General features: G+C 36.3%; 1 protein-coding gene across 10 annotated transcripts in view; it reads right to left on the bottom strand.

Moving 5' to 3' along the window:
• adgrl2b.1 (adhesion G protein-coupled receptor L2b, tandem duplicate 1) overlaps positions 1-16,222 on the bottom strand; it is a 228,657-nt gene that overhangs the window by 33,660 nt on the left and 178,775 nt on the right. For all 10 annotated transcript variants that reach the window (NM_001366847.1, NM_001366848.1, XM_073911631.1 and 7 more), the window contains 6 exons: positions 15,636-15,758; positions 14,295-14,500; positions 12,599-12,775; positions 5,130-5,339; positions 4,790-5,010; positions 2,622-2,688 (listed from right to left, as the gene is read on the bottom strand). In NM_001366847.1, the coding sequence (NP_001353776.1) occupies positions 2,622-2,688; positions 4,790-5,010; positions 5,130-5,339; positions 12,599-12,775; positions 14,295-14,500; positions 15,636-15,758 (1,004 nt within the window). The remainder of the gene's footprint in view (positions 1-2,621; positions 2,689-4,789; positions 5,011-5,129; positions 5,340-12,598; positions 12,776-14,294; positions 14,501-15,635; positions 15,759-16,222) is intronic.

Below are 16,222 nucleotides of genomic sequence, written 5' to 3'. Positions count from 1 at the left end.
ATAAAATATGAACAAAAATAAAACAAAACAAGATAAAATATAATAAAATAAAAATAAAACTATATAAAGAATTGGAAAATAATAAATAATAATAAAACAAAAAAGAAAACAAAAAGAAAACAAAACTCCTTAAAAATGGGGGTGGCATGGTAGCTCAGTGGTTAACACTGTAGCCTCACAGAAAGAAGGTCGCTGGTTCGAGTCCTGGCTGGGTCAGTTGGCTTTTCTGTGTGGAGTTTGCATGTTCTCCCCGTGTTGGCGTGAGTTTTCTCTGGGTGCTCCGGCTTACCCCACATGCGCTATAGGGGAATTGATGAACTACACTGGCCGTAGTGTATTAGTGTGTGTGTGTGTGTGTGAATGTGAGAGTCTATGGGTTGCAGCTGGAAGGGTATCAGCTGTGTAAAACATATGCTGGAATAGTTGACGGTTCATTCCGCTGTGGCGACCCCTGATTAATAGAGGGAGTAAGCTGAAGGAAAAATAATAAATGAAATAAAATGATATTAAATTAAACTAAATAAAACGATTGACAATCCCTAATTTTCACTAATTCACTGAACATAATTAGTATTGTCATCATGCAAAATGCTGTAAATGGATGACAAAACCTCCCTCTCTGTCGACAAGATCGGAGAATCGGCACTGAAAATAACATGCAGACTAAATAAAAGACAAATATTATGCTAATGAGAATCTTTGGAGAATATAAGGTCACGGTGAACAAACGTGAAGTTAAATGATCCAACCAGACTTTCGGTTATAGACTACAGCATGACCTAGATATGCGATGCGGAGCGTGATCTCTCCGACACGGAAGGTAAATGTGTGTGTGTGTGTGTGAGCTGTGACCGTTTCTTGTGCTTGTAAGTATGCGCATGTATAAACTAAACAGCCCCGTCTGCACACTTCGCTATCACAGCATCTCAAGGCAATCTATTTTTGGAGGAATGCCTGGATTTCATTTTTCATTGCTTGTGCCATACTTCTGGAGTGAAAACGACATTCTCATCAAGTACAATTACCCTCGTAGGGATGCCAGATTTCAACCATTTAGCATGGCTGCAACTTTGAAAAGACTGCGATGTTAGTGAGGCTTTTAATAAACTTATAGTAAATAAATACTTCAAACTAACAAAGTGAGTGGTTATACTGTAGATCAGGGCACATATTAAGCAGGAATCACATTTATAAGGGGTTTAAACACAGCTGTGTGTGAACATCTCCAGCCTCTACATGTATTAATTGTATTGTTTATAATCAGACTTGATGAAAACAGACGGCAGAAACACTTTGATTGACATTCTCCCTTTGTATGATGTCATCAGAGAGGAAAAGAAATACCTTACACTGACTAAAACTCTCTCCACATTTAAGGGAAAGAAAGAGAGAGAGAAGCAATGAGGTCAAATGTGGATCTTTTAAGGGTGAGGCAAAGTCATGGAGAAATTATATATAAAAACAAAACATCTGCTGCAAGTTTCCACAGCGAACAGAAGAACACAGTGGCCTCCGTAATTCTTCAATGAGAGATGTTTGAAGTGAACATCACTCTTTGTGTTGCTGTCCGCCCAGAAATACTGAGCAACTGGGGGAGAAAAAGAGCACGATAAAATAAAAGAGCTGAGCAGATGTTTAGGAACTACACTGAGCTGGGCTTAACAGCAGGCTGGACAGATGAATAAATAAAATAAAATAAAATAAAATAAAATAAAATAAAATAAAATAAAATAAAACAACAAATATAAAAACAAAACAAAATAAAAATAAAGTAAATAAAATAAAAACAAATCACAAGATGAAAAAAGATAAAATATAAACATAAAATAAAACAAAATTAAATAACAAAACAAAAAATAAATAAAACAAAATAAATAAAATATAATATAAAATAAAATATAATTAAACAAAACAATATAAAATTAAATAAAAAATTAAATAAATAAAAATAAATAAACTATAATTAAATTAAAATAAATTAAATTAAATAAATAAAATAAAATAAAATATAAACATAAAATAAAACAAAACAAAACAAAATATAAAATAAAAATATAAAAAAATAAATAACAAAATAAAAATGAAACAAAACAAGATAAAATAAAAACAAAAATGTAAAAATAAAACAAAACAAAATATAATAAAAAAAATAAAAATAATAATAATAATAATAAATAAATAATAATAAAACAAAGAAAACATTGACTAAATAAAATCAAATTAAAATAAGGGGGTTGCATGGTGGCTCAGTGGTTAGCACTGTGGTCTCAGAGCAAGAAGGTCGCTGGTTCGAGCCCTGGTTGTTGGCATTTCTGTGTTATGTTTGCATGTTCTCCCTATGTTGGTGTGGGTTTCCTTGCCTAATTACCCTAACTTTACCCTAATTAACCTAGTTACGCCTTTAAATGACACTTTAGGCTGAATTCTAGTGTCTTGAAGAATATCTAGTCTAATATTATGTGCTGTCATCATGGCAAAGAGAAAAGAAAACAGCGATTAGAAATGAGTTATTAAAACTACTATGATTAGAAATTGGGGAAAAATATAAATAATTCTGACTTCAATTGTATCTCTCATTAAAACAATGTGAGTAATTTGATTTAATCGAGTACAAAACTTACCAAAATGATGAAGGTAACAGGGCCGATGAAACTCCAAATAAAGTGATTGTCGACCCTCAACCAACAGCTGGAAATAAGGAGAAAAGCAGAGAAACATCACACATTACACACACTTCAAAGTTTGAAGAGTGACAACCTTCCTCACTGGAAAGAATGAATTGCTACTAAATGAACGGTTCCCAACACTGTTCCTTGAGGCACACCAATAGTACACATTTTAGGATTTCTCCATTGTCTAACCCAGGGGTGCTCAACCCTGTTCCTGGAGATCTACCTTCCTGCAGATTTCAGTTGCTACCCATATCAAACACACCTGCCTTTAATTATCAAGTGGTGTTCAGGTCCTAATTAATTGGTTCAGGTGTGTTTGATATGGGTAGCAACTGAAATCTGCAGGAAGGTAGATCTCCAGGAACAGGATCGAGCAACCCTGGTCTAACCCATCTACTGTCTCTACTAACAAGCTGACGACTTAAAACAGGTGTGGAAAAGTTGGAGAATGAGGCAGAATACGATTGCAGAAAAAAAGTAAATAGTGAGTACATTTTCTTTTTTGGGTGAAATGTTAAACACTAAAGAAGATATTTTGAAGAATGCTGAAAACCATTGACTTCTACAGTGTTTGTTTTTCCAACTAATGAAGTCAATGGTTACAGGTTTTCAACATTCTTCAAAATATCTTCTTTTGTGTTCAACAGAAGAAACTTCTAAATGAATCGGAACCACATGAGGGTGAGTAAATTGTCATTTTTGGATGAACTATCCCTCTAATAATACAAATTTTCCCCCTAAATTTCCAAAAATGAATGCTAATGATTGGTTTTGTGTTGACAGTAACGTAATGGTGTCCTAACATGTGATAAACCCCAAAAAATGGAAAATCTGTCATCTTAAACTCATGGAAACTCATTGTTTTGTTTACTTAATACTGTTATCGTTTAGCAGAAAACCACTGACTTCCATAGCATGTTTTTTACACTAAAGAAGTCAATGGTTACAGGTTTCCAACATTCTTCAAAATATCTTATTTTGTGTTCAACAGAAGAAATACACTTCTAAACGAATCGGAAACACTTGAGGGTGAGTAAATAGTGAGTAAATTGTCATTTTTGGGTGAACTACCCCTTTAATATAATGCAGAGATTTCAATTTACAAAAATGAATTGGCTACTAATTTTGTTTTTCAATATACAAAATACGCGTTCAAACATGTTAAAAGGAGTGTTTTAGTCCAAACCACCTGGACAGATGAAAGAAAATCTATTCATAACAGACAAAACATTACTATTTAAAGGGATAGTTCATTTAAAAAATGGAAAATCTGTCATCGTTTACTCTCCATTCACTTGTTCCAAACCAAGCTTCTTTCTTCTGTGGAACACTAAAGAAGATATTTTGAAGAATGTTGAAAACCATTGACTTCAATAGTATTTGATTTCCTACTAAAGAAGTCAATGGTTACAGGTTTCCAACATTCTTCAAAATATCTTCTTTTTTGTTTAACAGTAAAAAATTAATTAGAAGTACTTGAAGGTGAGTAAGTAGTGAGAAAATTGTCATTTTTGGGCAAACTATCCCTTTAAGATAATGCATAAAATTCAATTTCTAAAAATGGCTACTAATGATTGGTTTTGTGGTGACAATATAAAATGTAAAACAGTGTCCTAACATGCGATAAACCCCCCCAAAATTAAAAAATCTGTCATCTTGCACTTACTGTTCCTTAAACTTATTGTTTTGATTACTTATTACAGTTCCTGTTTAGCCGAAAACCCCTGACTTCCATAGCATTAGTTTTTTCCACTAAAGAAGTCAATGGTTATAGGTGTCCAACATTCTTCAAAATATCTTCTTTTGTATTCAATAGAAAAAAGAAACTTCTAAACAAATCGGAACCACTTGAGCGTGAGTAAATAGTCACTTTTGGGTGAACTACCCCCTAAGGATTTCCAAAAATGAATACAATTTCTTTTTCAACATACAAAGTAACACCATGTCCATCTTTTCCATGTTAAAAGGAATGTTTGTGTCCTAACCATCTGGACAGAGGAAAGAAATTCAATTCATAATCCACACGATGGAGAGTGTACTTCATTTTTGGATGAACTACCCGTGCAAGATATTAAACCGCAGCTCAATATGTTGATGGGAACACAAACATTACTCACGCTTTTTTGGTCCCGTAGCTCTTGTAGTCGATGGCAGCTGAAATGCCCACCACCACACAGGGGAACAGGTAGCCTGATGCGTAATAGTATTTGCGTCTGGAGAATTCGCTCTCAAAGACCTCCACGAGCATGAGGAACAGCTGAACGCCCTCCAAACACATCCAGGAAAATGCAGCGAGGAAGAAGAAATGCAGGACTCCAGCAATCACCGAGCACACAATCTGAACGCAAAAGAAACCGGAGGAGTTCAGCCTTCCAAACAAGTGCAGATTTTCTTTAGAAGAACTTCATTGATCCAAAAAAAAAAAACTAAAATTAATTAAAATAAAAGAGTACCCACCGGAGGCTCGGTCATGTTGATGCCCACCAGAAAGAGCAGCTCTGCTATGAAGAGGTTGATGCAGAGGTTTTTGTGGATTGTGTTGCGGTCACTCTGAAGGCCACGGAAGAAGCAGAAGGTGAAGATGCTAATGGCTAGGCAGACAAGAGAAACGGCGATGCCCAGTCGAGTGATGACCGTCAGCAGGAGCTCGTGAACGCTTCCCTCACCCTTGAAAAACAAACAGCAGCATTAAAAGCCATGTCAGCAATGCGTAAATGCAGCATATATGCAGTCAAATTCAACCATTTGGGGAAAATGTATTTGCTCTTCTTTCTGAAGTGTGTTTGATGGAACTTTTATTGGACATTTGGGAGCAGAGGACAGTTCTTGCAGTAGAAATCATACACAAGGAAGTATATTTTGTATGTGTATTGCAAAAAACCTCACTCGACAAATCTGCTACCTTTCTAGAGAACTTCGAAATGTGTTACACCTAATAATAAGAGGAAATAAAGAATATAAACTTAACTAAACTAAAGTAAACTTGTGTAATATAATATAACGTAAAGTAAACTGAAGGTAACATCTTGTAATGTAACAACCTGATGTCTTGTAATGTCTTGTGACTAAATTAAACTTAATTTAATGTCTTGAAATGTAACAACGTCTTGTGACTTAAGTTTTGTAACTTGATTAAACTTAATGTAATGTAACTTAACCTCACGTCTTGTAATGTATTGTAACCTAATTTAAGTTGAGGTAATGTAACTTAACGAAACGTCTTGTAATGTGACAATGTCTTGTAACATAACATCTTGTAACGTAATTTAACTTAACGTAATGTAACTTAACGTAATGTCTTGTAACTTGATTTAACTTAACATAATGTAACTAAACGTCTAGTAACGTAACGTTTTGTAACTTGATTTAACTTAATGTAACTTAACCAAACGTCTTGTAATGCATTGTAACTTAATTTAACTTGAGGTAATGTAACTTAACCAAACGTCTTGTAATGTGACAACATCTTGTAACATAACGTCTTGTAACGTTATTTAACTTAATGTAATGTAACTAAACCTAATGTCTTGTAATGTAACAATGTCTTTTAGCGTAACGCCTTGTAACTGGATTTAACTTAATGTAATGTAACTTAACGTAACGCCTTGTAACGTAAAGATTTGTAAATTAATTTAACTTAACGCAATGTAATTAACGTAAAATCTTGTAACATAACGTCTTGTAACCTAATTTAAAATAACTTAATTTAACGTAACTTAACTAAAAATTCAAATTTAATGAGTAACTCACAAATAACATAACCTAACGTAACTTAACTTAATGTAACCTAACTTAACGTTACATCTTGTGACATAACATCTTGTAACATAAAGTAACTTAAAAATTCTAATTTAATGAGTAAGTTTTGAATAACTTTACATAACGTAACAACTTACAATATCTTAACGTAATGCTTTGTCACAAAGTAAACTTAACTTAATGTAACGTAACATCTTGTTGCGTAACTTAATTTAACGTAATGTATTGCAACTTAACGTAAAGCAACTTAACGTAATGCAACTAAATGTAACGTCTAGTAAAGTAAAATTTAACGAGTAGCATTTTAAGTTAAGACCTAAGCTGAGAAACTTTGCGCAAAATGCCCCCTGGTGCTCAAATGATCTTAAAAAGTTGTCATGTCCAACAAACAAACAAAAAGGCTGTATGCATGAAAGCACCAATAATGCCATATAACGAATATTAAACAATCAGCTTTCATCTTCAATGCTCCTGCAATAATTTGACTATTCAAATCAAGACAACAGTATTTAAGTAGAAAAAAAGGCACAATAGAGATTATTAATGTCTGTGTTCAGTTGGCACAAACTGTAGTTGGTGAAACTTGATTCGACAATCCCTGTGGATCCGCATTCGATTGAACTTGTTTAGAAAGTTCAAGAAAAATTCAAGGATTTTATTGAGACTCATCTTCAGTTGTGCACCTCTGAGTCCTTCGGGGGGTTCAACCATTTAATAACAATATACCCTCTTCTGTGGCGGGGTCCCTTGACTGGCCTCTGTTTAGTTGTTTAGTTGTTTCTCTGAGAGCACGACTGCCATGTCACAAAGATTAACACCTCGCTGAGCTTACTTTTTAACACACACTTAATGTAAGCCTCAGGTGTCGCAGATCACTGGCTGAACGTGTGATGTATACAAAATGCACACAAAATACAAAAAGTTTGGGATTCTCAGGCACCGTCTCATCCTACGTGATATGCGCGTCACATTCACAAGTCCGCATGCACCGGGTTATTTGTTTCACATTGTGATGTAGAGAAACCGGATATTAAATAAGAAACAGAGGGTGTGGCTTGTTTTTCCTCTACTGCAAAATGATTGGCTGTTATGTAAAGTTTGTCGCAAAATCTGACTGAATTTTTTCATTGATTGCATGCCATCGACTTGCCATGTTTTACGCCTATAAATGTGATGCTGTACAAAACAGACTGAACAGACTAGATGGGATCACATGATGTCTCTTGGGCAGTGATTCCCCAATTAAAGCTGCTCTATGTAATGTACTCCGTCTCAATGCTATCTAGTGATCTCGGTCACACAGATATCATGTCAGTCCAACGTTTTCACAGTGTATTCCTCCATAAAGATGATTGGTTGTGAGAGGAACTTCTATATAGTAGTCCTTTTAGAAATTGGAGGGCTGATTGGATATTATGAGACACAGCATTGCGATCTTCATCAGCTGTTTCAATGCTATCTTGGGATCTCGGTCACAGAGATATCATGTCAGGCCAAATTTGCACACTGTAATACTCTATAAGGCTAATCATTTTCCAAATCTGAGGACTGATTGGTCATTATAAGACATAACATCCAGAGTTTTATATTTTGCGCAGATGAGACAACTCATTATATTTCCCACTGTGGTCCACAGGTCTTTCCAAGTAAATCTCACTGTCATCCAGCAGTCTTGCTTGAATTGAGATATGGATTTAATGGGTGTAGTCGCTTCTTCTAGGTGCACCAATTCCACCATTGCAAGGCATGCCTTTTGTGTCTTGAACAAATCTCTTTCTTCCAGTGTTGTACCTTACCTACGATATCCCAGAATGAAAGGCTTGACTTTGCATCCTGGACCATCAATTTTGGACAATCATAATTATCATCTTCTCAATGCCTTCCCATGTCATCCATGTCTTGCTTGACTTGAGATATGGATTTAATGGTTGTAGATGCTTCTTCTAGGTGCACCAGTTCCACCATTACAAGCTATGCCTTTTGTTACATGACCAAATCTCTTTCTTCCAGTGTTGAACCTTGCCTACAATATCCCAGACTGAAACGCTTGACTTTGCATCCTCGATCATCAATTGTGGACCATATTTTTCATCTTCTCAATGTCCTCCCATGCCATCCAGAAGTCTTGCTTGACTTGAGACATGGATTTAATGAATGTGAATAATTCTTCTAGACGCACCAACATTGCAAGTTATGCCTTTTCTTTCTTGACCAAATCTTGACTTGAGATATGGATTCAGTGATCATATATTATTCTAATAAGTGCACCAACTCATCAACATTGCAAGTTACACATTTATTTTTTTGCTGAAAATCTCTTTTTTCCAGTGTTGAACCTTGCCTACGATATCCCAGACTGAAAGGCTTGACTTTGCATCCTGGACCATCAATTGTGGACCATATTTGTCATCTTCTCAATGTCCTCCCATGCCATCCAGCAGTCTTGCTGGACTTGAGATATGGATTTAATCATTGCAGATGCTTCTTTCAGGTGCACCAACTCCACCATTGCTAGTTTTGCATTTTGTTTGTAACACAAATCTTTTTTTTCCAGTGTTGTAGCATGCCTAAGATATTCCAGAATGAAAGAGTTGACTTTGCATTATGGATCATCAATTTTGGACCATCATAATTATCATCTTCTTAATGCCTTTCCATGTCTTGCTTGACTTGAGATTTGGATTTAAGGGTTGTAGACGCTTCTTCCAGGTGCACCAGTACCACCATTGCAAGCTATGCCTTTTGTTTCTTGACCAAATCTCTTTCTTCCAGTTTTGTACCTTGCCTAAGATATCCAGAATGAAAGGCTTGACTTTGCATCTTGGACCGCCAGTTGTGGACCAACATAATTCTCATCTTCTTAATGTCCTCCTATGTCATCCAGAAGTCTTGCTTGACTTGAGACATGGATTTAATAAATGTGAATAATTCTTCTAGACGCACCAACATTGCAAGTTATGCCTTTTCTTTCTTGACCAAATCTTGACTTGAGATATGGATTCAATGATCATATATCATTCTAATAAGTGCACCAACTCATCAACATTGCAAGTTACACATTTATTTTTTTGCTGAAAATCTCTTTTTTCCAGTGTTGAACCTTGCCTACGATATCCCAGACTGAAAGGCTTGACTTTGCATCCTGGACCATCAATTGTGGACCATATTTGTCATCTTCTCAATGTCCTCCCATGCCATCCAGCAGTCTTGCTTGACTTGAGATATGGACTTAATGGTTGTAGACGCTTCTTTGCAAGGCATGCCGTTTGTGTCTTGAACAAATCTCTTTCTTCCAGTGTTGTACCTTGCCCACGATATCCCTGAACGAAAGAGTTGATCTTGCATCCTGGATCATCAACTGTGGACAATCATAATTCTCATCTTGTCCCATGTAGACACTTTCTAGGTGCACCAACTCCTCAATACCTAGTAATGCATTTTGTTTGTAACCCAGAACTATTTCTTCCAGTGTTGTACCTTGCCTATATCTTAGAATGAAAGGGTTGACTTTCAATGCTGGATTGTGCTGTTAGTCTTGTAATGTGCTCAGTCTCAATGCTATCTTGGGATCTCGGTCACATAGATATCATGTCAGCCCAACGCTTTCACGCTGTATTCCTCCATAAGTCCAGTAATTGGTTGTGAAAGGGCCCTGTTTCCATATAGTCCTATCCTGCTGAGACATCTGGGTAAGCCGAGCCAATTCCTCATGTGTGAGCTAATCAATCACTCCAGCTCGCTGACCCGTCTAAGGGTGACTTTGCACAAAGTAATTGGCCAGAAAGACAGGGCAGCTCAAACTTTGGTGCCTCCAATTTGGGCCGGTGCCCTGTCTTTCCTGAGAGGCAAGTACTGTTGATGCTGAGGTCAGACACAATATCCGTTCTTATCTGTTGCACTTATGTGTTGTTTAAGTTCACATCCAACCAGCATCCAGGCTGTTACTTGGCACAGCAAAAAATGCTTTTCTTTCTTAGATTTTATGTCTTGTTTCTAGTCCAAATATCAAAAAGTCTTAAATCGAGAAGCACTTTCTAGACATGCAAAACATATCGTCTAGTTTTAAGAAATAATATGTCAAAATAAAGTGAGTTTTTACCAAAAACAAGCTAAATAATCTGCAAATGGGGTCAGCAAAAGTAAAAATCAAGATTATATTGCTTACCCCGTTTTTTGTGCCCGTTTTAAGGAAAAACTCACTCAATTTTAGCACATTAGTTATTAAAACAAGACTAAATGTTTTGATTGTCTAGAACAAGGGTGGCCAAACTCAGTCCTGGAGGGCTGGTGTCCTGCAGATTTTAGATCCAACTTGCCTCAACACACCAGCGGGGATGTTTCTAGAAAGCCTAGTAAGAGCTTGATTAGCTAGCCCAGGTGTGTCTGATTGGGATTGGAACTAAACTTTGGAGGACACCGGCCCTCCAGAACCGAGTTTGGGCACCCCTGGTCTAGAATATGCTTCTATTATGGGTTTTTGAAAACGACCTTCTATCGGGTGTGTAACACAGCTCTGAAAACATCCAGCTAAGGTTTAAATCTGAAAGTGCACAATGTTTAAAACGTAACCAAATAGTCGACTCAGAGTTGAATGAATGAATCGAGTTGGGTTTGAATTGTTTGCTTGAACGCACTGATGTCGATACGGTACATCCCCAAATATGAAGTGCCAGATCTGTTAAAATGTGAACATGCCTTCCCTTCAGACACTAGCGTATCGCAGGGGATCACGGGACTGATCATGACACAAAGATGACGATCACTGACAAATGGAGATTTGGCTGAGGGGAATAAAGGGTTTGGTGCCCAAACTCGGTCCTGGAGGTCCAGTGTCCTGCAAAGTTTAGTTTCAACCCCAATCCGACACACCTGGGTTAGCTAATCTAGCTCTCAGTTCATCACAACAATACAACAGTATAAACAACCTAGTGTTTGCTCCTGTCATTTTCTGATTGTTTGATACAATAACCTATACTGCGCAGGATTCGTCGGCCGTTTGTTATTACAGGAAGGAGCAGCAGAGACTATTAAGTATGGGACTTTGTCAGACATTGAGTCAGTAACTGTTACAGTTCATATGGACCAGTTGCTTCTTCCTCCAAATCATAACATGTAAGTGTGATTAAAATTGTTGCCTTGTTTTGTGTAGTTTGCAAAATATGTGTTTAACTGTGTGTTGTGATTGCCTCGCGCAGCTTGTAATCACGAATCTATCATAGATCAGTGCTTGTACCGAATCTCTCAGGTTGTATCTGTATGGGGCTGTTCACATAACGCGTCCAAAACCACGTTGAAAACGTGACGCGTGTTCTTCCTTTACCAATGTAAATGCGTTTCTGAACTCGCGATCCTCTGCTGTTTGCTATGGCCACCATCAGCTGTTCCTCACAGTGCATTTTCAAAATAGTTCAACTTCTGCCACTCTGTGGATTAATACTGAATTCGTGTCATTGTTATTAACTGGGGTTAGTGTGAAGAGTAGTGTTAAACTGCATTGCTTTACTGCACTCCTGCATTCGGCTCTCACATACTCTGTGCTACTTCATAGCCGTGGTGGGCGTTTCTCTCTGTCTCATGCTGAGCGCAGTTGACCAATCATCACAGACTGGGTTATCGTCCAATCAGCACAGATTAGCTTCGGGCTAAGAAGGGGTTTGGGAACCAATGAATCGCTAAATGAATCATATGGGAGTTGTTGGGATAATTAGGTAAAAATAAATGCATATGTCGGCACCAATAGCCTAGTGGTTAAGTGTGCCGGAATATAGCACCTAGGTGCTCACGGCGACGGTGAGAATACTGGGAAACGTCTCTAGACTGATGGCATTTCATGCTGTTCGGTCTTATAATCTTAAAATGTGAGCAAAATCAGCAGTTTTGTCATCACTTTAGACATTACGCTAGAGAATCATTCAGATACTAGCTCTAAATGACGTTGGTGAAGTAGCAAGGGTTTTTGTCAGCTGCAGATGTGAATAAACGGCGGAAGAAAGTAGTTCCTCATACAAAAGGGTTTTGAGACTTTTTTATATACACAATTATGGCGTAAACTGTTGTATAAACACAATATCACGCGAGCAGCGGTGTGATATGGCTGTATATAGTCACTGGTGAGAGACTGGCTTGTGGCCTTGTTTTTGACTTCTCGGCCTTGATCTGACACTCACCGCATGTGAATCTCGATGCACCATCAGGATTGCGAAGTTGGTCAGGTGACTGCAGGAACAGGTGGTGTGTGTTTTGTTCGTGGATAAGAGTTTGCAGCCCTGTGTGGACCAGTAACCGGACATGCTCCTCTCTGAATAGTTCCAAAACGAGCAGTTCGGGTTAAAGTAGTTCTCCGTCTGGCAAATAGAAACAATGTGGGGTTATTAAAACCTTTGCAAAGCTATCTGCAAGCCTTCGGGATTCACACTTCTTAATAATATTGGCACAAAGTTTCATAATCAAACAAATCTTTTCCTTAATCAACAGTCTATAATATATGTCCATTTTAAAGAGTACCCATTATGCAAAAATATATATTTTTTAAAAATGGTAATAGTAAAAATTTATCATCTATTTGTATAACCACACTGCATAAAAAACACAGTCTGCAGACAAAAAACGTTTCCTAAAAGACAAGATATTAAGGGAAATACTGCAAATATGTCATAGTAGGAAAAAGAAATACTATGGAAGTCAATGGTTACCGGTTTTCAACATTCTTCAAAATATCTTCTTTTGTGTTTAACAGAATAAACCTGTATCCATTGGCTTTCATAGTAGGAAGAAGAAATACTATGAAAGTCAATGGTTACAGGTTTATACTGTTAAACATGAAAAACGATATTTTGAAGAATGTTGAAAACTGGTAACCATTGAAATTCAAAGTATTTCTTTTTCCTAATATAGAAGTAAATGGTGACCGGTTTTTAACATTCTTCAACATATTTTCTTTTGTGTTTAACAGAGTAAACCTGTAACTATTGACTTCCAACGTATTTATTTTTCCCACTATGAAAGTCAATGGATACAGGTTTATTCTGTTAGAAAGAAGATATTTTGAAGAATGTTGAAAACTGGTAACCATTGACTTTCATAGTATTTCTTTTTCCTAATATAGAAGTAAATGGTTACCGGTTTTTAACATTCTTCAACATATCTTCTTTTGTGTTTAACAGAATAAACCTGTAACTATTGACTTCCAACGTATTTATTTTTCCCACTATGAAAGTCAATGGATACAGGTTTATTCTGTTAGAAAGAAGATATTTTGAAAAAGGTTGAAAACTGGTAACCATTGACTTCCATAGTAGGAAAAATAAATTCTATGGAAGTCAATGGTTACCAGTTTTCAACATTCTACCAAATATCTTCTTTTTGTCTTCAACAGAATAAGGAAACTCAATAGTTATAGTTATAGTTATAGTTTAAAGGGGGCTAATAATATTGACCTTAACACATTTTATAAAAACTGCTTTTATTCCATCCAAAATAAAACAAATAAGAAATATTATAGGAAATACTGTGCAAAATTCCTGAATCTGTTAAACATCATTTTTTAAATGTTTGAAAAAGATATTAACAAAAAGGCTAATCATTTTCATTTCAAATGTATGTATAGTTTAATGACGCATGCATATGTATTACACAATCTAGGCCAGTGTTTCCCAACCATGTTCCTGAAGGCACACCAACAGTACACATTTTCAACCTCTCCCTAATCAAACACACCTGAATCAACCTGAAGTTAATGGGTCAGATAAGGGAGACATCCAAAATAGGAACACGGTTGGGAAACACTGATCTAACCTACAAAAAAATGATCAATGCACACTGTGCTAATCCTTTAAATGAGCAAACAAAAAATTGATTTCTTACGTCCAGATGCTCGAGAGTGAATATGACGGGCTCGGACACGAACACGCGGCTGGACTCTTTGTTGATGGATGCGGACAGGATGTGTGAGTTGACGGTGAGAGTGTGGTTTCTGAGGCCTCCGTCTCCCATCAGCCTCACTGTGGCGTTTTCAGTACTCAGGAAATGTCCCAAGTGCTTATAAAGCACGAAAACCAGCTTGGCGACACCTAGAACAAACACATGATAACAGACCATTAACACTTGGCTGGAAAAATGAATGGAACCTATCGACCTCAAACAATCTGGGTCACGTGGCATTTAAGAAACAATCCAATTAATTGTACAGTTTAATAGTTTAGATTTCTGAATCCTTTCAGACTACGTCCAAGTCTGGTGGGAGCACTTTTAGCTTAGCTTAGCATAGATCATTGAATCGAATTAGACCGTTAGCATCTCATGCACAAACAAGGGTTTTGATAATCTTTCTACTTACAGCTTGACTCTTCTGTAGTTTCATAATGTACTATGACCGACAGAAAATGAAAAGTTGCTATTTTCTAGGCTGGATAGGAACTATATGGATAGGAACTATTCTATACTCTCATTCCGGCGTAATGAAGGAATTTTGCTGCTGTACAATGGCTGCAGCAGAAGCAGTTATAATACGCAGTGCTGTTAACTATTTTCAAAAGCTACGTGTTTTCATTGGTTCTGCTGCAGCACAATTTCAGAAATTTTTGAATGAGATGCTAATGGTCTAATCCGATTCAATGATCTATGCTAAGCTAAAAGTGCAATTCCTGAATTTGTACACACATTTAGAAAATGTCAAGGTAGTTATATGGATTTTATTTGAACAAACTGATTAAATTCCAAAAAGTTTAAACGACAAAATTACCAAACATAAAATAAGATATTTTGAAGAATGTTCCAATGTACAAAATAAAAAAAATAAACCTGCTGAATACGTTTGTTGTTGTTGAATCAATTGAATATTTTTATTCAAAATATCTTCTATTGTGTTCAACAGAAGAAAAAAATGAGCACTTAAATAAAATATAAAGTATAAAGCATGATCTTATTCTGCATGCCTAACCCTACCCAATACCTAACGCCAACTATTACCTTGATATCTATCAATAACCAGCTAATTAGTAGTTTATTAAGCTAAAATTCTTAGTTCACGGTTTGTTAATAGCATGAGTTGTACATTAAAATAAACTGTGACCGAATACTTCTAAGGGTCTGAAATTACTCAAGGATGCAGTTTTATTTTTTGGGTGAACTACCCCTTTAACTAAGCATCCGAAGCTCTAAGCATTTAAAATGAGCATGAGCTTGTGATTGTTTGTTTATTTTTACCGTTTTTGCTGTTGAGTTTGACCATGTTGGCAGAGAGCTGAATGGTGGCTCCTCTTTTGCTGGTTTGTGGAAACCTGAAGTCCTGGATTTGTCCGTCGGTGCTCAACACGTACACATCCAACACTGAATAGAGACACAAAATACAAAGACATGAACTATTATTGAGGAAAAAAAGAGACACTTTCTTACATTCTTCAGGTTAGATGGAAATTACACCCAAAAAAAACCTTTATGACTTTGCTTTTTCAGTTAAACGCAAAAGAAGATATTTTGAAAAATGTTAGAAAACTTATAGTGGGGAATAAAACATACTATGGAATTCAACGGTTACCGGTTTTTAACATTCTTCAAAATAGCTTCTTTTGTGTTTAACAGAATAAACCTGCAATCATTGACTTTATGGTAGGAAGTAAAAAACTATGGAAGTCAATGGTTACACATTTGAATATGTAACCATTGACTTTTATAGTAAAAAAAATACCATAAAAGTCAATGGTTACCGGTTTTCAACATTTTTCAAAATATCTTCTTTTTTGTTTAACAGAATAAACCTGTAACCCTTGACTTTCATAGTCGGAAAAAAATAT

This window comes from Danio rerio, chromosome 2 (genome assembly GCF_049306965.1).
Source record: "Danio rerio strain Tuebingen ecotype United States chromosome 2, GRCz12tu, whole genome shotgun sequence".
Classification (NCBI taxonomy): Eukaryota; Metazoa; Chordata; class Actinopteri; order Cypriniformes; family Danionidae; genus Danio; species Danio rerio.
The sequence above is the reverse complement of the archived record's forward strand: the minus strand, read 5'-3'. Positions and strand labels throughout refer to the sequence as shown.